This window comes from Gasterosteus aculeatus, chromosome 5 (genome assembly GCF_964276395.1).
Source record: "Gasterosteus aculeatus chromosome 5, fGasAcu3.hap1.1, whole genome shotgun sequence".
NCBI lineage: Eukaryota > Metazoa > Chordata > Actinopteri > Perciformes > Gasterosteidae > Gasterosteus > Gasterosteus aculeatus.
In genome coordinates, this window is record NC_135692.1 from 9877493 (window position 1) to 9901554 (window position 24062).

The 24062-nt window shown below is 42.7% G+C and overlaps 1 protein-coding gene and 2 long non-coding RNA genes across 3 annotated transcripts; 2 read left to right on the plus strand and 1 right to left on the minus strand.

The window, feature by feature from the left end:
* Positions 1 to 1754: 1754 nt before the first annotated feature.
* Positions 1755 to 3807, minus strand: LOC120819844 (E3 ubiquitin-protein ligase TRIM21). Its single transcript, XM_040177585.2, is given in 2 exon segments — positions 1755 to 1934; positions 2070 to 3807. Coding segments are annotated over 2 exon segments (1656 nt in total). The 5' UTR covers positions 3690 to 3807; the 3' UTR covers positions 1755 to 1898.
* An 8447-nt stretch (positions 3808 to 12254) lies between these two features.
* Positions 12255 to 14333, plus strand: LOC120819745 (uncharacterized). Its single transcript, XR_005712310.2, has 4 exons — positions 12255 to 12451; positions 13331 to 13503; positions 13679 to 13942; positions 14188 to 14333. It is a non-coding gene; the product is annotated as an uncharacterized LOC120819745 (long non-coding RNA).
* Positions 14334 to 20179: 5846 nt separating this feature from the next.
* LOC120819744 (uncharacterized) lies at positions 20180 to 22441 on the plus strand. Its single transcript, XR_005712309.2, has 3 exons — positions 20180 to 20362; positions 21240 to 21535; positions 21729 to 22441. It is a non-coding gene; the product is annotated as an uncharacterized LOC120819744 (long non-coding RNA).
* Positions 22442 to 24062: the final 1621 nt, after the last annotated feature.

The following is a 24062-nucleotide window of genomic DNA, read 5'->3' on the forward strand; positions in this document are numbered from 1 at the left end:
TCAAAGCGGACACGTTATCATAATGAAAAAGCACATTCTGTGATCATCAGCCCGGATGCGAGAGCAGAACCTCTGTTCTCGGCTCTATTTCTCTTATTTCTTCTGTTTCTGTTGTAGTTCTTACTGAAGCAGGGGCTTAACAAGCGTTTGCCTCCAACAACACCTGCGGACCCCCAGATCAGCCAGGAGGGACATGTTAGGGGTTACATTTGAATTTATTTGAAAACAAATAACACATTTGACAATCCATACGGCATTTAAAGTCCTCTGTCCTTTGCATTGGAAATAAACTGAAGTGTAAAAGATGTCATTTATTCAGAATTAACATAAATGGAGCCCTCACAACAATTGATTTAAAAATGACACACATGAGCGTATTATGTAGCCATAGTGATCACCAATTAACAACACAGAAAATACAGTTTCCCATTTACATTTCATGATACAAAGACACTGTAGGAATGTGCTTTCTCTAATAGGAAGCTTAATGAAACAATGAAATATTCTGCAGCAAACATGTTTTCAGCAGGTCAACATCAGATTTAGTTTTTACTAGTGTTACAAATTGTTTATGTGGTGTTTTTCCCTGTTAAAGAAGGTTTGTTGTGAGTTATGTTGGGGTTTTAAGCAGAAGTGAATGTACGTGTAATAATGTTTAGTGTTAAAATTGTAGTTTGTGTGATGTTAGATATTAGTTATTACATTAGCATGTTAGATGAAGTGAATGCAATTTGAATCAAACATTATTTATAGTCATTTAAATCATATAAACACTGTACACATTAACATTCTGTCACAATGTGATGTAAAACCTGGGGACGGATGCTAGTTGCCGTCCTTTATGGATTGCTCCCAATTTTCTCCCCAAAGAGGGTTTTTTGGGAGAAAGGATTGAGACCAAGGCGGGGAAAGGACTGTTAGAATTTTCCTGCAGCCGCTTTGATAAGTCGCTTTAGACTTGCTCAGAGAATTCGCTATTTCGCGAAGTATTTTACTGTTCGCTTTGTATTTCACTTTGTAATTGTAATCCTTATTACGTTGTTTAGTCATTAAATACTTTTTGATTTTTGAATTTAATTAAATTGACTCATTCGATTCCTCGTTTCCGGGCGGGACGAGAACAAAGGAGTGAGGCCTCCCTCGAGGGCTTTCCGAACTCCGAACAGCTATTAATTGTTATAAAGTTATAACCATGAGTCCATCTCAAATAGCTCCGCCCCTCGGCAGTTGACAAAATATGTTTCTGCCCGCTGAAGACTGACAACACGCCGTGTCGTAAATTCATATCGTGAGGACATTTGGTGGAACCGGTTTGGTCTTTGAGAGATAATTCTGAAGAGGCGGCGAGATCTTCCTCCTGGCACCTCGGTGGAAATCGTCAAAACAGCGACACTCACTCAGCGCCCGGCCTGCAGCAGCGCCAATTTGCACTTGGGAACAAACCGTTGTTCTCACACGCCGCTCAGAGACGAGAGAAGAAACAGCGGAGGATCACAGAGCTTCAGAGCTCCGTGGATTACAGTCATGGGATGGAGAGGAGCTTGAAAATTAACATTTTGAAGATGGTTAAGTGTATTTACAAATAAGTATGTTTAGTACATGAGTTGTTTGGAAACAAACTTTGTCATTTTGAAACATAAGAGCATGTACATTGTGTGTCTGTCGTGGCGCCTCACTGACCGCTGATTAGTCAGTGAGGCGCCACAGTGCCGACACACGGCTGGTGAGTGGTGAGTTCCTCTGAAGACCACAGATGTGCCGGTGCCACAAGGAGTATCTCGGTCTTACTGTAATTCTGGGACAGAGACGGTCGGCCGGCTCGTTCTCTTCTGAATTTAGTCGATGTTTAGTTTTTTCTCCGAGACGTCCTTGTAGTTTGCAAACTGGCAAACGTGTGCTCATCTTCTTGCATCAGCTCCAACCCCCAGGCAGCCCTGTAAAGATAAACAAGGGTTCAAATAGATCTTGATCACCACATAACATGCGTGTGATTTGTATAGGCTTGAAGAGGTGAATGTGTGTAATCAATGTGTTGCCTGTTACAGTGGACATCTAATGAAGAGCCTTACTCGGACTGGAGAGATGATCAGCGGAGCAGAGTTTCCACCATTCTTGTTTTTACCGGGATTAAAGAACGGGAAGAGCTTCTCAGTGAAGGAGCAGCCAGTGAAGGAGTAGATGAGAGCTGCAGCTTCTACGTCATAAAAGGAGACCACACCCTCCTCATAGTTCACAAACACCCCCACCTTCTGAGGACGAGACTTCAGAGAGAGAACAACTGAAGGATCAGCAGAGGCATTGTATTTGTTTCTCAACCATATAGTCCAGTAACCTTTCTGAGGACTCAGTGAGATGTGTCCCTTCCTGTCAACTGACTTTCTGGCCACTCCTAAATACCACTCAGTCTTTCCTTCAACCTGAACCTCAAAGTAGAATTTGCCTGAAGAGAAACTCTGCTTTGTAGAAACGCAGAGCCAATAATAAAATCTCTCTGGGTTGTTTGGGAGCTTCTTCCAGACATTGCCACGTTTCACTTGTTACCCATCGTCTGACAGGATGAGGTTAGGATGAGCTGTTTGAGGATCAAGAGTCAGATCCACTGCAAACATCTGGACATTCATCAGCTCAGCAAACCACTTCTTCATCTTTTTACTGAGTGTCTCCTCCAGCTGAGACACAGCTCTCACCACAGTCCCCTCATATGATGAAGGACAAACACTGACCTCTGTCCAGTCCTTGGTGGGTGGTGGTTGATGGATGTTTGAGGACTGGAGAAGATGGAGGTGGTCTTCAGAGAGAGAGAGCTGCTCCACCTCAGCGCTCCTCTTCATCAGCTCAGAGATTTCCTCTTCCAGCTCTCTGATGAAAGCTTCAGCCTGTTTCTTTGTGGTTTCCTGCTTCTCTTCTATTGTTTTGAGGAGCTCTTTCAAACCTCTTCCAACAGACTCCATCAGATCATTGAAGACCTGAACACCTTCTGCTTTCTCTCTGCCTGCATCTTCCTCACTGAGGTCGACCGAGTGTTTGATCTCCTGAATCTTCACTCTTCTCTTCTGGATCATCTGCTGGATTTCAGCCTCTGTCTTCTTCAGCTCAACCTTCTTTTCTTCATATTCTTCTTCCACAGGAACAACATCATGCATCTTGTGGTCTAAAACACTGCAAAGCATGCAGACACACGTCCGGTCGCTCTTACAGAACAGCTCCAGAGGTTTATCATGCTTCTTACACATCCTGCCTTTCAGGTTCTCCACAGGGTCCATCAGCTGATGTCTCTTCAGACCTGACATAGTCAGATGAGGCTCCAGGTGAGTCTCACAGTAGGAGACCAGACACACCAGGCAGGACTTGAGGGCCTTCATTTTGGTTCCAGTGCAGACGTCACAGGGAACTTCTCTTGGTTTGGACTCTTGTTGTTCGGAGCTGCTGCTGCTGGCTTTCTGCTGAGCAGACTCTCTGAACTTAACAACCATCTCAGAGAACATGGTGTTGACTCTCAAATTAGGTCTGGTAATGAAGTTCTTCTTACACGTTGGACACAGGTTCTGGTCGCTGGTGTTCCAGTGTTCATTGATGCAGTTTATGCAGAAGTTGCGTCCACGTGGTGTGGAGACTGGATCAGTGAACACATCCAGACAGATGGAGCACAGGAACTGTGCTTCAGATGGACCATAGTTTGCAGAAGCCATGTTGTGGAAGAGAAGAAAAACGTCTTATTTTTTAATCAAGCTAGAATGTGTCCACATGCTGTGAATAAAGAGCAGCACGCTAACAACGCTCTGCTTACTTGGTGACAAACATGTAGCGTCTCATTTAGATGACTCACACTAAAAGCCTCCAGCAGGTTCACCGTTGAACACGTTTAACTTGATGCACCAAGAGGAAACAGAGGAAGCGATCAGGAAACAGAGAGAGACTAAAGTTTGAAGCACAGAGATTCAGCTCAAAGTGACTGAAGTCGTGGGACTGTGGATAAACACACGTGGTTTTTTTGGTAACATTCTATCAAGTATGAAGTGAACAAAGAGGAACTTCCTGCCTGAGTAAAGTACAAGTTGTGTGTTCTTCCTGCTTGTTGAAGGTGTAAATGTGACCAGCTGTACTCACCAGTGTTCTGAAGAGACTTTGCTGTGTTGCTAAGGAACACCTGATGACGTCACTTTGACTTTTCTCTCAGAGAAACATGGAGACTTGTCTTCACTGCAGCGCGTCTGCCTCTCTGACCAAATTCACTTTCATCTCTGGACAGTGACGTAGAAGCTCCACCCCTCCACGTATCCCCGCCCCTCTGTGTAGCTCCGCCTCCTACTGGAACATGTAACATTTGTTTATAGTTCATATCAGCAAAGATGACTGTTTACTCGGGGTGTAACGATTCATCCACTGAATCGATTAATCGCATTATATTGCTGTGATCCAACTGAATCGATCTGTGCTCAGCAAATCGGCATTCCGGACGACATATATCGATTACAAATCGATTAAAATGGTACATAATCGATTACAAATAGATTGAAATGGTACATAATCGATTACAAATCGATTGAAATGGTACATAATCGATTTGTATCAATACTTGGAAACTGCACATTGGATTTAAGCACAAAAACGGTATGGATGTGTGTTTGTTTGTTGGTTTTTAAGCGCTTTAGACGCGTTAAACGTTACTCCATTCAGTCTGCCTGTCTGTGACGTCATCAGTACGCGGCGGCAGCCGCGCGAAACTCGGACCAACAACAAAACACAGCGTGGAGGAGACGACTGCGAGCGAGACATTTACAAACCAACTTATCGATCCAGCGTGTGGAAACATTTTGGCTTTTGCAAACACGGAGGTGTTCTAAATAAGTTGGTCGCTGTTTGTACAATATGTAGAAGCCAAATAAAAAACACAGAAACACGACGAATCTTTCCGGCCATCTACTAAGGCGCCGTGGGATTAAACAACGCCGACAGTCAGGACCTGTAGCAGCGTCACCGCTGCAGCAGCAGCAGAAGGTAACTCCAGCTCTGCAGACACCTCAGGCCTCGCCAGCACCAAACTCAGCATTACAGTAACAATTGCCAAGTTTAGCTGTAAAGACATGCGACCCTACAATGTGGTTGAAAATCCGGGGTTCTGTGAATTGATCCAAACATTGTGTAATTATTGTGCAATGTTTACATTGAAAATGGTTGCACAATAAAAGGTTAATACATTTGCCATCAATTGTTGTTTGATTGTTTATAATATCCATAATTAATTTAAACCTGATTTCCTTAGAAGAAACAACAGGGATCTCAGAAACTTTGCCTGCACTGTCCAGTAAAGTTACTGAATCGATTTTGGCGGTCCCGATACTTTAGCACGACTCAACTAGCCCCCCCTCTCCAGCCCCGTGGGCGGGGGGGCTCAAAGCGGACACGTTATCATAATGAAAAAGCACATTCTGTGATCATCAGCCCGGATGCGAGAGCAGAACCTCTGTTCTCGGCTCTATTTCTCTTATTTCTTATGTTTCTGTTGTAGTTCTTACTGAAGCAGGGGCTTAACAAGCGTTTGCCTCCAACAACACCTGCGGACCCCCAGATCAGCCAGGAGGGACATGTTAGGGGTTACATTTGAATTTATTCGAAAACAAATAACACATTTGACAATCCATACGGCATTTAAAGTCCTCTGTCCTTTGCATTGGAAATAAACTGAAGTGTAAAAGATGTAATTTATTCAGAATTAACATAAATGGAGCCCCCACAACAATTGATTTAAAAATGACACACATGAGCGTATTATGTAGCCATAGTGATCACCAATTAACAACACAGAAAATACAGTTTCCCATTTACATTTCATGATACAAAGACACTGTAGGAATGTGCTTTCTCTAATAGGAAGCTTAATGAAACAATGAAATATTCTGCAGTAAACATGTTTTCAGCAGGTCAACATCAGATTTAGTTTTTACTAGTGTTACAAATTGTTTATGTGGTGTTTTTCCCTGTTAAAGAGGGTTTGTTGTGACTTATGTTGGGGTTTTAAGTAGAAGTGAATGTACGTGTAATAATGTTTAGTGTTAAAATTGTAGTTTGTGTGATGTTAGATATTAGTTATTACATTAGCATGTTAGATGAAGTGAATGCAATTTGAATCAAACATTATTTATAGTCATTTAAATCATATAAACACTGTACACATTAACATTCTGTCACAATTTGATGTAAAACCCGGGGGCGGATGCTAGTTGCCGTCCTTTATGGATTTCTCCCAATTTTCTTCCCAAAGAGGGTTTTTTGGGAGTTTTTTCTCCTGTCAGGTAGTAAATGAACAACTTAATGTAAGGCAGCCGACTGAGGCAAATGTCTTTAGAATTGGACCACATGAACTGTTTTAGATCTTATGATGAAGTGTGATGAATGGTGATCATTAATGATTTGTTGTAATTAAAGTGTACTAATTATAAGATGAAGACTTAAACTATGTATGCTTTGTTATATTCACTCATTGAGGCATAAAGCCAAATGTATCTACATTGAAGGCATTGTAATGTGAGGGACGCTCTGTTTACTTGGTGACAAACATGTAGCGTCTCATTTAGATGACTCAAACTAAAAGCCTCCAGCACGTTCACCGTTGAACACGTTTAACTTGATGCACCAAGAGGAAACAGAGGAAGGGATCAGGAAACAGAGCGACTAAAGTTTAAAGCACAGAGATTCAGCTCCAAGTGACTGAGGTCCTGGACAGTTTGAAGCTGTTAGACTGAGTTACAGTATCGTGGGACTGTGGATAAACACATGTGGTTTTATTGGTAACATTCTATCAAGTATGAAGTGAACAGAGAGGAACTTCCTGCCTGAGTAAAGTACAAGTTGTGTGTTCTTTCATCCACTGAATCGATTAATCGAATTATATTGCTGCGATCCAACTGAATCGATCTGTGCTCAGCAAATCGGCATTCCGAACGACATATATCGATTACAAATAGATTGAAATGGTACATAATCGATTTGTATTGATTCTTGGAAACTGCACATTGGATTTAAGTACAAAAACGGTATGGATGTGTGTTTGTTTGTTTATTAGCGCTTTAGACACATTAAACGTTACTCGATTCAGTCTGCCTGTCTGTGACGTCATCAGTACGCAGCGGCTGCAGCCGCGCGAAACTCAGCAACAACAAAACACAGCGTGGAGGAGACGACTGCGAGCGAGACATTTACAAACTAACTTATCGATCCAGCGTGTGGAAACATTTGGGCTTTTGCAAACACGGAGGTGTTCTAAATAAGTCGGTCGCTGTTTGTAGAATATGTAGAAGCTAAATAAAAAACCACAGAAACACGACAAATCTTTCCGGCCATCTACTAAGGCGCCGTGGGATTAAACAACGCCGACAGTCAGGCACCTCTAGCAGCGTCACCGCTGCAGCAGCAGCAGCAGGTAACTCCAGCTCAGCTCAACATCACAGTAACAATTGCCAAGTTTCTCGGAAACTTTGCCTGCACTGTCCAGTAAAGTTACTGAATCGATTTCAAGTCACTGAATCGAATCGAATCGTTCTAAATCAACCCAGATCGTCGAATCGGCAACCATGAATCGCGATTCAAATTGAATCGTTGTTCGAATGAATCGTTACACCCCTAGTCCCTCAGTTTATATATATATACACCTTTTAAAATAACAACACAACATATGATGTGCAGAGCTGACTGGTTTCGTTAAATAGAAAATGGCGTGGTGGTATTAAACTCTGCCCACTGGCCTTTCTGTGTGGAGTCTGCATGTTCTCCCCGTGTCTGAGAGGGTTCTGTCCAGCTTCCTCCAGAGACGTGCGTTGGGGATCAGGTTAATTGGTGACTCTAAATTGCCCGTAGGTGTGTGGATGTGCGTGTGAATGGTTGTTTGTCTCTGATAGCCCGGCGTACGCTGACTCCAGCCCCCAAGAGAAGTACAGGATAAGTGGTTTAAAGATGGATGGATTAACACTGCGGGATTATTCAAACCCCTTCATGTACACTCTATGGAGTGAAGACAGGTTAACAGTTCTTCCACACTGATGATCATTTCTCGTGCCAGGAGTTGAGGTCCTGTTTTAACAGTCAGATACAACTGCTCCCCACAGACATGATCAGGTATTAAGTGATAACCCTGATGGTGAAATAGCATCTTATCTTTGCCATCGGGTGGCTCCCCATTTATTACCGCTGACAGGAAATTAGATTGCTAGCATCTGGAGGGTATACTGGCATTTTGAGTGCACCTTTCCATCTCTTTCTGCTTTCAAAACTCCATTGGTTTTCAATCATAAGTAAGGAAATTCCATCAGCCTCGTCCACCATGAAAGCAACAGGGAAAGGAAGTGAGAGACGGCCATTAGGAGCAGAGAAAAAAGGAGTAGCGTTCTTACCCTTTGCTTTCAGAGTCGCCTTTCTGTCGACTTGAATCTTTACCTTTTGAAGAGTAGACTTTTATTTAAGAGAGTAGTGGACGCACACCTTCACACTTTCTGTTATGAACAAAAGGGTGTGAGTCCTTGTGTCAGCCAGAGCGGGTGTGTCGTGAGATTTAAAATGTTGGACAGAACTTGCCGGAGGAGGAGGAACTTGCCGGTAGAAGTTCCTGGGTTCCCGGACTGGCAAGTTGAAGTGAAATCTATTTTAGATTTGACTGACTCCATCACGGTGTGAGGCCTGTGCAGAGTGACAGTTTTATTAGCATGGGTCAAACGTAGTCCGGGTGTGTATCCACAACGCTTGGTGTATGATTACGGTTGCGCTCGACAGCAGCACAAAATATTTTGCCTTTTTCTGTTAAAGTGCTCTGTTCCCATGCGATAGAGTCCACATCCAAGGATATGTGGGGAGGAATTGAAGTTATTATTGGCCAATATAGCAACATTTTAGGTCTTTATCTACATTATATAACATTCAAAAATGTTTTCTACTCAGGGCTGTGGTATCCATCAGAAGGCCCCGCGGTGTTTAAACCTTCAAAAAAAAGGCCTGCGTTAGCTCCCACCCGTCAGGACACCAGGGGAGGTAATACAGTTGTTAGTGCGTGTGTAATGTAATGTAATGTAATAATTTCTCTCGGATTATTCTTGTGAGTCAAGCCCTTCCCCTGTCCAGCAGCCTCAAGACCTCCTCTGTCTTTGCGCACAGCCAAGTCCTGCTCTTCCGGTCTCCAGCGTCGTGTCGCAGGGGCTGCATCCTGCGGGCTCCTGTCGAGCTTCGCTCTCCAAAGAAAAGAATGGAGATTTCCCTGTCCGGAGGATTATCTTTCGTTTTGCCTTTTGCCTAGCTGGTCTCCTAGAGAATGCATTTTTGTTCTATGTTTTGCCATCGAGCTCGGCTCGCTGTTTCTGTTGAACATTAAAACCCTTATTTTGTGACCTCCCTCTGCGCGTGGATCTTTGCCGCCCGTTACCGTGACAGAACGTTTATATTCTGTCTGTACTGATGGTGCTCCCTGTATGTTCGCCAGTTTAAAGCTCTGTTAGAAGAAGTTGGGAATCATTATCCCGGTCTGCTTCTACACAGCAACGTGCGTTGAGTGTCAAGGCGGAAGGTGCTCAGCCGTTTTGCGGCTTGCCTGTGTGAAATCCGGACTTTTCTTGAAAGGAAAGGCGTCAAGCATCCTGAGCTAGACAACACTGACTGGCTCCTGCAGTTTCACTATCTCGTGGACCATCTGAACCAGGTGGCCATCTGAACCAGCTCAATGTAAAAATGCAAGGTATTGGAAATACAATCTCATCCCTTCAACAAGCAGTGTTTGCATTTGAAGGCAACCAGTCTTTCTCAGGGACATTGAAACAGGTCGTCTTCTGCAACAATTTAGAGATGCGTGCTTAGCAAGTAACTCCACTCAAGATCTGGATCTCCAGCAGCCAGCTGGCTTTACGTCCAATCTCCTGCAGCCTTTGAGAATTTTGTCCTCGCACACTGGTCTTTTCAAGTTCATCACTCATCCTCATGAGTGTGCAGTGGACAAACACCGACCTGACATCCATCTATGGCGGCAAATCCCTGTCAAAATTCGAGAGCACAAATCGAGTTGATGCGTGCGCGTAAATCAAACAGCCGCGAGCAAAAGTTTGTCCCGCGCGAGATACTTGCTCGCTCGCGGAACGTGAACTTCGTTGCTCGCGAGGTTAACCTCTGCTCCTGCTCGAAGGTGTTTTCTATGGTTGCTTATGCTTATTAAGTCACATAAGCATTATCAGAAACAAACAACAGACAGGTTGAGCAGCCACATTTTGACCAGAAAATACCCAGGGCCCAATAGGTGTATGTAACCACCCCAACAAAAAAGCATCTATTTAGGTATTTGGGGGAATTTTTAAACAACTTTGTTGCAGTACGTGGTTACAGAGAGTTTTAGATACTCTTGTCTACAAGGATCCTATTTTGCCACCCTGAGCGACGATGGAACACCTTGGTGGTGAGTAGTGTGTTTTATTGTTGATTATGTGTTTTAGTAAAACAAGCATTATACTTACAAGTATATATTCATTAAGGTTTCTCAACGATATGACAGTCCAGAGGGGGGTTAACCATCTAAACGCATCGATGAGGTCTAGTGATTTTATAATTGTTTCATTTTCTCCATCTTAACGTATTTAAATTGTATTTACATGTATGCAAATATCTTTTAGAAAGCGACTGCAGCCAGAATCCTAAAGATGGTGGAAGGCTAGCTACAAAAAGCATGGAAACAGACCTGCAGACCGAGCTAAGAAACCTTCAAGAAATACAACAACAACTCGCAACAAGCATTGAGTGGCTTACCACAACCCTCAACAAGTAAGCCGTCCTTGGATGGTAAGGACGTGAACCGCATGATATAATAACATTTTAGACCTTTCACCTACTTATAGAACTTTTGTCAAATATTCTCCAGGGTGTTCTCTAAAAGGACAAAAGTGGGTTAAACCCACAATAAAAACGCAGGCAACATCTCAGCAGAGCAGGAGCCCACGCAGCCACCACATTTCCACACACGGGGACGGGGGCCCGAGCTCCACAGGGGAATCCCGGTGACGTCGGTGAGGACGCCGGTGAGGACGCCGGTGAGGACGCCGGTGAGGACGCCGGTGAGGACGCCGGGGCGATGCGAGGCATGCAGCAGGGCAGGTCGGAACGGGGACAGCGAGATCTGAAACAGATGAATGGCCACGCCTCCTTGTAGGTGGGGACAAACAGCACAGAGAGGCAGGGGGACAGGAAGATACAAACACACAGGATGGGGAGAAACGTCAGCTGACCCATAACAGTGACAACTTTTTACTCCGCGTATCGTGTTTCTTTCTTATTTCAATTGAGAAACCAAGAACGAAAAACCAAATCAAAAAACGATCTTTATTTTAAGTTTGTGACCCGAATGACTTCTTCGTGTATTCCACTAATGTCTCTTATGGAAACCGATATTCGCCACAAAAAAAATAAGAAGGATTAGAAAGTTGAAAAAATAATTATGAAATCATGACCATGACTCCTTCATTCTTTGGAAAATTGACTTTACAAACCCTCCTGGCGACCTTTTGTCAAAAGGTGACAAACGTGTCACTCTGCACAGGCCTCACACCGTCATAAAGTCATTCAAATCTAAAATAGATTTTCATTCAATTAAAAGGTTTCAACGCAGTGTTACAGGCTGCCGGATGCAAAGACCCTGGTTTGAGGTTTGAAAGTGGTATTTTGCTTTAAAGTCATTTGACCCTTCTGAGTAACCACCGCAAAAACTAATTTACTTTGGGTATCATGACAAGTGCTGATGGCATCAATCAAATAGCAAAACATATAAATTCAGTTACTACTGAACTATTGATTAGTTCTATTATTCCATTGTAGCACTTTTCCTCTGAAAGTTCAACAGTTCCAAGCTGTATGTCCTTGGATGGCAGAAACACCATTCTCCCGTGCCGACGAATGTTGTAATTACAAGATGCACTATAGCAATATAGAAATGTATTGCTTTTTGGATATTATAAGACATAACTGGAGAATAATTATTCTGCGGACTTATGCTAATAAAATGTTGGAATGCCACCTCACACATCAGTTCATCCATCCATCTATAAAATGACCACACAAATGTGAAGCATAATCAAACACACATTTAATTCATAGATACAAGTCATTGTTATCAAAGCATTTCTCAAATCATCATAATTTAACTCCATTCTATTACTGTGATTACAGACATTACTAATGGAAACATATCAAATAGTGTTTGTAACTCTATTTGTTATCTGATCTATTATTGAAACCTTTCATTACACCTTTAAGACCAAATGTCGGTCATGCTGTTAATAACTCGTTCCTGTCAAGGCAAGTGCCTCTTGGTCCAACCTGTTAAACCTGAAGACACGTGTGAAGGAGTGTGTTCACTACCCTCCTCTGGAAATATAAGTCTACTCTAAAAAGGTAAAGATTCAAGTCGACAGAAAGGCGACTCTGAAAGCAAAGGGTAAGAACGCTACTCCTTTTTTCTCTGCTCCTAATGGCCGTCTCTCACTTCCTTTCCCTGTTGCTTTCATGGTGGACGAGGCTGATGGAATTTCCTTACTTATGATTGAAAACCAATGGAGTTTTGAAAGCAGAAAGAGATGGAAAGGTGCACTCAAAATGCCAGTATACCCTCCAGATGCTAGCAATCTAATTTCCTGTCAGCGGTAATAAATGGGGAGCCACCCGATGGCAAAGATAAGATGCTATTTCACCATCAGGGTTATCACTTAATACCTGATCATGTCTGTGGGGAGCAGTTGTATCCGACAGTTAAAACAGGGGGCCTCAACTCCTGGCACGAGAAATGATCATCAGTGTGGAAGAACTGTTAATCTGTCAAATCAATGTGACTTCACTCCATAGAGAGTTCATGAAAGGGATTTGAGTCGTCCCGCTGTGTTAATGATTTTCTCTTTAATGAAACCGGACAGCTCTGCACGTTGTTATTTTAAAAGGTGTTATGCAGATAAGACTTCTTATCTTGTAAAATAATACTTTTCAAATGTAGTTTGTGTGTAACTGTGTGTTCGATTAAAAAATTTCCTCTGCGTTTTTTGAGGAAGTGTTTGAAGGGGGAATGTTACTTGGGTAGATTCCTTAAGACAAAGTAAGATGAGGATGGAAAGTAATTGCAATGAACAAATGCTGACTCATTTACCAAAACAGCCAGAGCTGCCGTTCCTGAAACATACTCGGGATATTGTTACAATGAGAAATGCTTGTATGGTGGAGCACTTGAGCGTGGGAGTTTACACAAGACGTGGTTCATAACATAACGTGTGTTCAGCTATAGTGAAACCATGACAGACAGACAATAATACACGCTTTGTCTCCCCAGTCCGGATAAATCCATCTGAAAGCAATTACAGTCCACCGGCCAATTGTCAAAAAAACCCAAAGAGGCATCGATCATCATGGGGAAAGGGGAGAGCGACGACTGGGATGAGAAGCACGGGGACACGAGGCAGACTCAGCCTCGCAAACAGGAGGAGACTGAGGGTTCACGCTCAGGTAGACAAAGGGGGAACTGGTAGATTGACAGGAGACGTGGTTTTGAGAATGTGATTGACCAAACATCAAGGCAGTAGAACATGTGAGACTCGGGATGTTGTTACTGTGAGAAATGCTTGTATTGTCGAGCAGTTGAGCGTGAGAGTTTACAATAACAAACGCTTTGTCTTCCCAGTTTGGATAAATCCATCCGAACGCAATTACAGACTACCGGCCAATTTTCAAAAAGAAGTCAATGAAGCGTCGGTCATCATGGAAAGATGGGAGAGTGACCAGGGGCCCCCGATACAGACTCAGCCTCGCGAACACAAGGAGAAGCCAAGACAATGTTGCATGTGCTGCTTGAAGTGTCTGTCCACCGAGGAGGTTGTGGAATCCTGCTGCTCGGGCTTATGTGAATGTTTAATCAGTCTTTGTTCCGAAGAGTGAATCTCTTTTTGTAAGTATATAAAAGTATATAAAAAAGGGAAAAAAACTTTTAAAACAATTTCCTGCTTGGATGAGTTGGAATTTATGCAAATACAAAAATGTAACCCCAACATTTTAAATGGTGGACGCGGGTTATTTTGCGTCTTTCTAGCTTTGTAAATACACTGCAGTTAAAATTCGAGCACTTCAGCGTGTGACATGATGTGACAATATTTTTTTTTATCAGTTATATTTTCTTTCTCATTTTAATTGCAGAACCTGACCTTGAACATCTGGACCAGATTTCCCAGGCTGCGTTGAATCTCAGCGTCCGCCAGCGGCTTTAGTGTGATTTATGCCATTTGGAGATGAAAAAATTACCTTTCAGTCACTTTGATGAGCTAATAAACTTTATACCTCAATCCAGGAGTCATTTATTCACCCAAATCGCTATCTCTGTATAAAACTAAAAAGATCATTTTCATAAATTCATTTTTGTGACGGTCTAAAAATATTTATCTAATATAGATAAATATGTAATACATATCTGTCCAAAATGTAAGGGGGGGACATTTTAGCCAATTTTGAAGAAATTGTCTCAAGGGATTGCCGAGATATCACGAGAATGAACTGGACTGACGACTCCAAAACCCAAAAGTCTGTCGCCGACATGGAGGATTATAAACAAGTGAACCTGACGACGTGTAGAGGAATGTTATAGTGAAACCCAAGCATCTTCTCTAGAGTAATGATGACCGGATGATCTGGCCAACGGGGGGGGGGCAGTTTGTCTGAATAATATTAATTACGAGCAGTAGCGGTAACCATACCTGACGTGATTTTATTTTGTTATTTTTCACTGGGCGATGTACCAGCACTGCGTTGGTGAATGACCTGGTCCCCCTGGTCTAACGCATGCACTCACTCACAGAGTGCGACCCCCAGTGGACTTTTTAGGAATAGCAGTTTCTTTTATAAAAATGCAATTACATTACAGGTCATTTACATTGCATTTTTAACCCATGGTTTACATCTTGCCCGGGGAACAATAAGGGGCTAAGTGTCTTGCTCAGGGACACTTCCAGCGAACAGCCATGAGTTTGACACATGTGCTTTAAAGGTTTCACACTGCATAATGACCAGTGCTTAATGCTTCTATCACTAAGCATTTTTTGTTAATGTTGGAAAAAGCCATTTTTGTACTGTGTTTTTACCTCCAGCGGAAGGTGACGGAAAACATAATATGTGAGGTAAATTCAGTCAAAATTGATCCGCTCTTTCGAATTTTGCATTGAATAGGTAAAAAAAAAATCCACGGGAAACACACTCAGATTACCATGGCAACAACAGAAATGCGTTGGCTTTTCATTCTGCAGTGCTGATGAGGGAGTGTGGGAGTGGGTGAGCAGAGAAAGTGAGCGGTCAGGCACTGGGACAGGTGGAAAGGTGTGGGTGCATCTGCTGGATGGATGCAGAGCTGCAAAGCAGGGGGTAAGTGAGAATGCGTCTGAAGAAGATGTGAATGAGGACGACTGTGACACTGGAAATCACTCAGGTCCGTGCACCTTTTTGATAGTTCGTTTTACCTCTGGCTGTTTTAGCCACTTGCCAGCAGTTTCTCTATAAAGGTAGATTTGTGTCTATCATGCAGCCAAAATGTATTAACTGAGAATAAATTATTTGTTCGTTTTGCTTTTGAAACTATTGTTTTTGCCTGCAAAACCAAAACCTTTGGTCCCGGATCAAAAAGTTGTGCGATATATGAGTTTGTCATTTTCTTGTTCCTTTTGATTAAATGATTACATTCAAACATTACATTGATATTGCATTTCTTTAAATACAGCTGCACGACATCTCCTGTCCCTGATTTCAAGGGCAACACCTGAAGAACCCCAAGGACGAAGTTGGGTGATGGAGAAATCCTCAGTGCAAACTCAAACGGATAGAAATGCGCTCTTGCCTCGCCCCCGCCCCCCTCACCGACGCTGACCCCTATCCGACGCCTATCATGTACTCCACTTAATGGAAGAGTGGTAAGAAAAGAGCTGCGGTTTTCGGACAATGCTTTTACCGTTAATCACAGCTCATTTGTGAGCAACATGAGGAATTAAGTGCGGCGGTTGACGCAAGCAGGAAGTCCCCCTTGTTGACCGCTGGGTTTAGCTCACGCGGTGGTTGGAGGACCCAGCACAGGTCTACCCTGAAGGCTTCAGGCTACAAGGATACAGCCTAGCGACTTTGAGACACAGCTAATAACACACCCTTTGTCTTCCCCGTTCATATCTGGAAGCAATTAGAGTCCAGCGGCCAACAAAAAAAACAAGAAGCATCGATCATCATGGAAAGAGGGGAGAGGAGCATAATAATAATTGCATCCTATTAGACATTCCAGAGAAATTGTCATAGCATGATAATTAGTTTTAATCAACCACCACACAGCGTTTGGCATTGAGGCCAAAAAGTTCAGTTTTGGTCTCATCTGGACAGAGCACCTTCTTCCACATGTTTGCGGAAAACTCCAAACAGGATTTCTTATGGTTCTTTTAATAGCGGCTTTTTTCTTGGCACTCTTCTATTAAGGCCAGATTTTGGGAATACACTTTTGTCCTGTGGACAGATTCTGTCCACCTCCAGAGTTACCATGCTAGAACATCAGTGTCCTCAGGATAAATGTGACCTTTGGCGATGATAGAGGAAATTACTCAAATGTACAGCTTGAGAGGATACAAATATTGTATTTCAAGTGAAAAACGTTTCTCTGCCACTGGAGACAACCTGTCCAAACATTCCTTTCTTCTATTAAATTATATTCCAGTATCACTAAAATCTTATCTACATATTGAGGGACATGTTTATGCTCTCAGTTCACTGTCACAGTGTTCAACAGTTTTAAAACTTAAAACCCTTCTCCCAAAACAGGCTTTAGCAGACCAGTGTTATTTGGCGGGAAGTACATTTTCTGTAACAGTGTCATGTTTGTGCTTCCAACATGCTAAAGAGCAGAGAGTCTGTTGCAATGGTTCCCAACCCAATTGCAGCCTGACGATGTGCATCCGTCTACGGCTCCAGAGGTCACACTGAGGGTCATATGGAAGGTATAGCAATGAAGAAATGACCATGATTTCATTTCTTTATTGTTCATGTGTAGTGATAAAAATAGTATTTTATATCAAAAAAATATATTTCGGCCAGTGGCCTGTTTTTCAACTTGGTTTTTCACTCTCGGTTTCCCAATTGAATAACGGGAAAACAAATAGTTTCTGGTTTTCGGTTTATCAATTGAAAATAAAGTTGTAAGTTTGTCTCGTTTTTTGGTTCTAAACCACAAAACTGTGGTTTCAATTTATGTTTTTTATAGTAAAAGGGACTATCAAATAGTGACGGGAAATTCAAATTGTTTTACTGACTCAGTTCTTTGAATCTCGTTCGAATCTCGCCATTCGTTCATTTCAACGACTGCACGCTGCAAACACGTGTAGCACCCGTATCACCACTCTGTGAGTCCCTCACGTGAGAATGGGGGGTGCTTGGGTTCGATGTATTGTTTTAGCAAGAAGCTATTTAAAAAATAAATGAGACCCAGAGATGGTTGTTCTTTTAACAAAAGTAAAATGAATAGGGTAACGCCCTTGTTTATTTAAATACAATAATTACTTTTCCCCAAAACACAATATTACCAAATAGACAAAAATAAATAACCAAAACTTCCCCAAAACGTAAATAATAAACTCCAAATTCGGTGATACACCCCAATAGTATCAATGACGTTACATCAAAATAAATGTTCGAAATGTTCCCGTTCCTCAACTCGGAGAATACCAGAGTTCTCAACAATAACAACACAACTTCCCCCTCCAAGTGTCTTGAAAGAAGTATTGTATTGCGGTGTTGGGCCCAATCACACACACAGCCACACATGTTCCAGTTACTTACGGCAACGATATGTACGGGGAGAAAAAACACGTTGCAGGCCTGTTTGGTCTGGCAAAACATTGAGTGCGCTGAAACCACAGGCAAAACATTGAGTGCGCTGAAACCACAGTCAAAACATTGAGTGCGTGGAAACTCGGGTCCGCGATGCGAGTCACCGACACTTCCGGCCGGCCGCGCCCACCGTGGCTAGCAAGCTCGGCTCCCTCGATGGCGACCTCCGCTGCTTCTCCCCGCTCCGTCCGACGGGGTTTCAGCTCCGGTTTTTCCTCCGTTTCCAGGCTCACAAACACACCGAGTCCGCGGTCCACTCCTTCCAGCCTCCCGCGCCGGTTTATTCCACCTTTTTCTCTTCCCCAAAAACGCCGGCGTCCCGTGCTCTTCGCGACCCCTCGTTTTTTCCAAAGAACCCCCAAAACTTCCAGCACTTTCCAGTCACGTGTCTTCCCCGTTGTTTTCCAAACCAATCACCATTGGCTATACAGCGCGAACAAACAACTGACCGATAATACTGTAACATCAAACAGTAAGTACTAAAAGGCTAACGGCCTAAAGCCTCTGGAGATATTATTTAACTAAATATGAACTTAACATTAGTATTCATCACTATGACAAATATTACTCCATGCACGACAAATAAACATCTCCCCACTTAGAAATCAGGTGTCCCCTATTATGTATTTAATGTAAAATAAACATTTACTTTTTTTAATAGGCAGGCACCTAGTTCTGAAAGTACGACTATTGGTCCTAAGTTGACTAGGCGACTACACACGTATCATATTCTCATGTAGGTTAGTGCATGTCAATTAAATTAGTATCATGAAAGTTTGGACGATTTGAAATGGTCATTATCATATTAGCATTTAGTTATCACGGCAAACAATTACGCTGCACTGAATTGTACAAAAAAGTACAAAAAAACGTTAAAACAACAAAACCTATAACTATTACTTGGGAACAAATGTCATTCACGTCTTCCTAAACCTAGTCCTGTGAAAGTGAACCAGGTAAACAAATCCTTTCCTCTTCTGAGCCTACGCAGGTCACTCATACTCGAAGACCCTGTCGGGAAATGAACAAATTATTTCTGTTTCCTTGACTGAGCCTATGCGACAGTCCCAATGCGCGGCCACGAGAAAATGAACGAATTTGTCTTTGAGACGACCCGTTACTCCCGAGTCCTTGTAAGGATTTGTCCAAAACCGTTCACAAACGACACATCACTAATATCAAAAGGTACACGGACCTAAAAGTGGTCAGTTTGTAAAACGGGTGGGTAGTCGTTGTCTCGTTTTTCGTTTAGAACCCAACGAGACGACCGCCCACTTCTGTTTTACCGCTTTTGGTTTCCAACGAGAAAACAGTGTTTTTCAAAAGGTACACGGGTCCATAAACCATTATGAACTATATTGCATCAAACAGCGAACCGATGAGTATCGCTGTGTTCATGGATAAAATAAAATAAAATACTTCTGGTGCCAACACATCCCTCAAAAAGGTATATGGACCAAAAGTCAGCAAACGGTCGCCCACTTCCGCCCAACTATGGTATTTTCGTTTCATGATTTTTCCGGTAAAACGGACAAAAAGGTACACGGACCATGTACTCCCAAAATGGGCTTTGAGAAGCTGATCCTGTTCATCCTGGGAATCTGGCGGCTGCATGGGCTCGTGCTCTGCTGAGATGGACTGCTTGTCATATTCCTGCCAGACATTGAAAGATATTGGAGGAAAAGAGCACTTTAACAGGAAAAAAAAGGGGAACAAATGAAAAGGCAAAATATTTTGTGCTGCTGCCGAGCGCAACTGTAATGATACACCAAGCGGCGTGGATACACACCCGGACTACGGTTGACCCGTCTTGTTACAGTCACACATCATTCAAACTGCGTAGGAGAGGTACAATGATTCTTCTGATTTTCAATTTATTTTTTGGCTGAGCAAAATATCCCTTCCAATACAGGTGCTAATAAAACTTGTTTCCCTGAAGCGGCGCTGCCCCGTGCGTGGTGTCACTCTGCAGAGGCCTCACACCATGATAAAATCAGTCAAATCTAAAATGTTACTTCACTTAAACAGTTTAAACATAATGTTACAGGCTAAGAATGCAAAGGCACTAGTGGTATTTTGCTTTTTAATTGGTGTATATCCATTTGTTAGAGTCATATTACATATTACATATCATATTACACGTTTGGTTGCTAAGCTGCATCATGTGTCATGCTGTGGTTTAGACTTTGAGTTCATCGCTTTAACCTTCATGTGAATTACTGCCCTGACAGTCAGGAACTGGCTAGTTCCTCCGGCAGGTTCCTCTTCGTCCAACCTGTTAAACCTGAAGACACACCCGCTCTGTTCAGCCGAGGCTGAAAAAAGGACTCACCCCCTTTTGTTCATGACATCGCGTGAGTTTCTCCAAGTGTGAAGGAGTGTGTTCACCACCCTCCTCTGGAAATATAAGTCTACTCTAAAAAGGTAAAGATTCAAGTCGACAGAAAGGCGACTCTGAAAGCAAAGGGTAAGAACGCTGCTCCTTTTTTCTCTGCTCCTAATGGCCGTCTCTCACTTCCTTTCCCTGTTGCTTTCATGGTGGACGAGGCTGATGGAATTTCATTACTTATGATTGAAAACCAATGGAGTTTTGAAAGCAGAAAGAGATGGAAAGGTGCACTCAAAATGCCAGTATACCCTCCAGATGCTAGCAATCTAATTTCCTGTCAGCGGTAATAAATGGGGAGCCACCCGATGGCAAAGATAAGATGCTATTTCACCATCAGGGTTATCACTTAATACCTGATCATGTCTGTGGGGAGCAGTTGTATCCGACAGTTAAAACAGGACCTCAACTCCTGGCACGAGAAATGATCATCAGTGTGGAAGAACTGTTAATCTGTCAAATCAATGTGACTTCACTCCATAGAGAGTTCATGAAAGGGATTTGAGTCGTCCCGCTGTGTTAATGATTTTCTCTTTAATGAAACCGGACAGCTCTGCACGTTGTTATTTTAAAAGGTGTTATGCAGATAAGACTTCTTATCTTGTAAAATAATACATTTCAAATGTAGTTTGTGTGTAACTGTGTGTTCGATTAAACAATTTCCTCTGCGTTTTTTGAGGAAGTGTTTGAAGGGGGAATGTTACTTGGGTAGATTCCTTAAGACAAAGTAAGATGAGGATGGAAAGTAATTGCAATGAACAAATGCTGACTCATTTACCAAAACAGCCAGAGCTGCCGTTCCTGAAACATACTCGGGATATTGTTACAATGAGAAATGCTTGTATGGTGGAGCACTTGAGCGTGGGAGTTTACACAAGACGTGGTTCATAACATAACGTGTGTTCAGCTATAGTGAAACCATGACAGACAGACAATAATACACGCTTTGTCTCCCCAGTCCGGATAAATCCATCTGAAAGCAATTACAGTCCACCGGCCAATTGTCAAAAAAACCCAAAGAGGCATCGATCATCATGGGGAAAGGGGAGAGCGACGACTGGGATGAGAAGCACGGGGACACGAGGCAGACTCAGCCTCGCAAACAGAAGGAGACTGAGGGTTCAAGCTCCGGGAGCAAATGTCCCAAGTGCTGCCTGCAGACACGGAACTGTCTGATGAGCCCGGAGTGCGGCAGGGCCCTTCAGATCTCCAGCGTCGTGGCCTGGTGTGGAATGTGCATCCGCCTGTTTGTGTGTAAGTATGAAAAAAGGATTTCCTGCTTGGATGAATCCATACCACATTTTAACCCTTACATTTAAAAAGGTGGACGAGGTTTATTTTAAGTCTTTCTAGCTGTGTAAATACACTGAAGTTAAAGTCCCGCCAAAGTGAAAAAAATGTCAATTTTTCATTAATTATATTATTTTCTTTCTCATTTTAATTGCAGAAGCTGACCTTGAACATCCAGACCAGTTTCTTAAGGATGCTTTACTGTCATTCAGAGGTGAAAATATTGCTTTTCAGTCTGTTTCATATACTCGCCTTATATCTAAATCAAGTCATTATTTATTTAACATAGAACAATTCAGTATTTGTACATAAAACAAACTAAATAGACAATTTTCATGAATTAATTCATTAATTGATGCTTGTGACTGTGTATTTGATCCATATTGGTTGTTCATTATATATGTCTGTCCAAAGTGTAATAATTGTGTCCTATTAGACGTTCGAGAGAGCTGTTATAATTGGGCTTCATAATGCCATGAAGCCCAATGGTATTTATTGAGCTCACAATGACTTTGAATCATTTCAGTCTTGAGTTGGGGGGGGGACACTTTAGCCAAATTTGCTCTAAGGGATTGCTGAGACATCACGAGAACGAACTGGAGGTGCGGACGGACGACCCCAAAACCCAATTGGTCCAGCCTAGTCTGTCGGCGACACGACACACACGATTATAAACAAGCGAACCTGACAACGTGAAGAGGAATGTTACAGTGAAACCCAAGCATCTTCTCTAGAATAATGAGTAAGATGAAAAATGTATGAAGGAATGAAAAACTTGAAATAACGTTTGCAGGAACAAGGACAAGTGTACTTCATCCAACACAAATAATGAGAGACCTCTGGTTAATTAAAAGCCTTGGACCACCCTGATGATCTTCGTGGCATGGTCATTTTGAGAGAGGGGCTCATTGTGAACATAACAAGCGAGCTAGCAAAGAATAGATTTCATTTTTTGTGATGATTTCACAAGGCAACAATAACATTACTGCCTCTTTGTGTCTTCTTTTCCATCACACAAAGGGTATAAACTGAGGACAAATGCATACAAAAAATACTGACCCAAGTGTGGGGTTAAAACTCTCATTCGGAGAACAATGTATCTGTTATTTATCATCCTCTCTCTTTTAATTTTGCGTTCAATGATTTATATTCGTGTTCTTTCACTGCATGTCGCCCTTCAGTTGCTGCCTCTTGTGTGCCACCGTGTCAGTGTGGGCATCACATACAGGGGTGACATTTCAAGCAGACAGATTAGGGCCTCTCACCAATTAATTTTGCCTCCCTTCCCCCGTTAAATACACAATCAACCAAAGGCAAAATGTCATTGAAATAAACGAGGAGCTGCCATGTGCTTGACAATTACTGCAAAGCCCCTCAGAAATGCCAATACGTTAAAGTGGGAGCCGTGTGTGAGATGAATGGGGGCCAACAGTCTGTTAGGAGCCAAGTTGCCGCAACACTGGAAAAAGACACATTTCTTCCTTCCTTGCTATGGATATCCGATGTGTAGTGACAGACATTGTGTTAAAAGGTCAAGATGTTAGCTGCATTGGGTATTTAACACATGACTTTATGCAGTGTACTCTTTACTTAATGAGTTTGTGTGCTTTCCCAACAACCTCCACACACAGATCGCAGAGGAAGAAATTGAGACAAAATGGTTAAACAAATATTTAAAGACCATCACCAGCTAACTTAATAGGGGGAACCCTTGAAGCACTAAAAACAGACACAGGCGTATAGACCCTCCAACTCTGAACCTCCCTTGGTGTCAATCCAACGGTTAGCCAAGTAGCTAAGAGCGTACGCCATTTGCAATGGATTGACAGCCACAGTCTTACATCATCGGCCCTCCACACCAATTTCTTGAAAACAGGTTCCACATTGCCGTTGCATTCTGCCATCGTCTGTCTGTTCATCTATATATTTGTCAATTGCAATGGGCAGATGCCATTAAAATCTACTTCAACCGGTGCCAATCCACATCCAGTTTGTTGCTCCCGCTCCGATTCGTTCGCCAAACAAGCCTCTTCCCGACCGCCTGACCGAGCCGAGGTAAGAGGGGAGGAAACCCAGTCGGGTGTGCCTGGTAGTGGGCCGCATCCCTGTTTGTCACGGTAGTGAAACAAAACTCCTTCTAGCTCTTCCAAAATCCATTTTAAATCGCCTTCTTTTGCCAAGAATTGCAGCCGGCCTGTGATTGACTTGGCCCACATCCAGCCTCGATACAATTTGTTGCATAAATGCTAAAATCGATGGGTCATTACATTAATGAAATGACATGACAGAGGGACATGATCCCGCAGAAGCATCAAGGTTCTTCATAGCTTCTGGCCATACTTAGATGCCAAGATTCTGAAAGGTTTTAGGAATGCTGGATCAGGGAAATTCATTGAAGCCGATGTCAAAAAATGGTCTTGAATCCAGCCTGTGGCAATCTCACTGTCTCTCAATGCGTATTTCTCCCACACAACTAAACCAACCATTATGG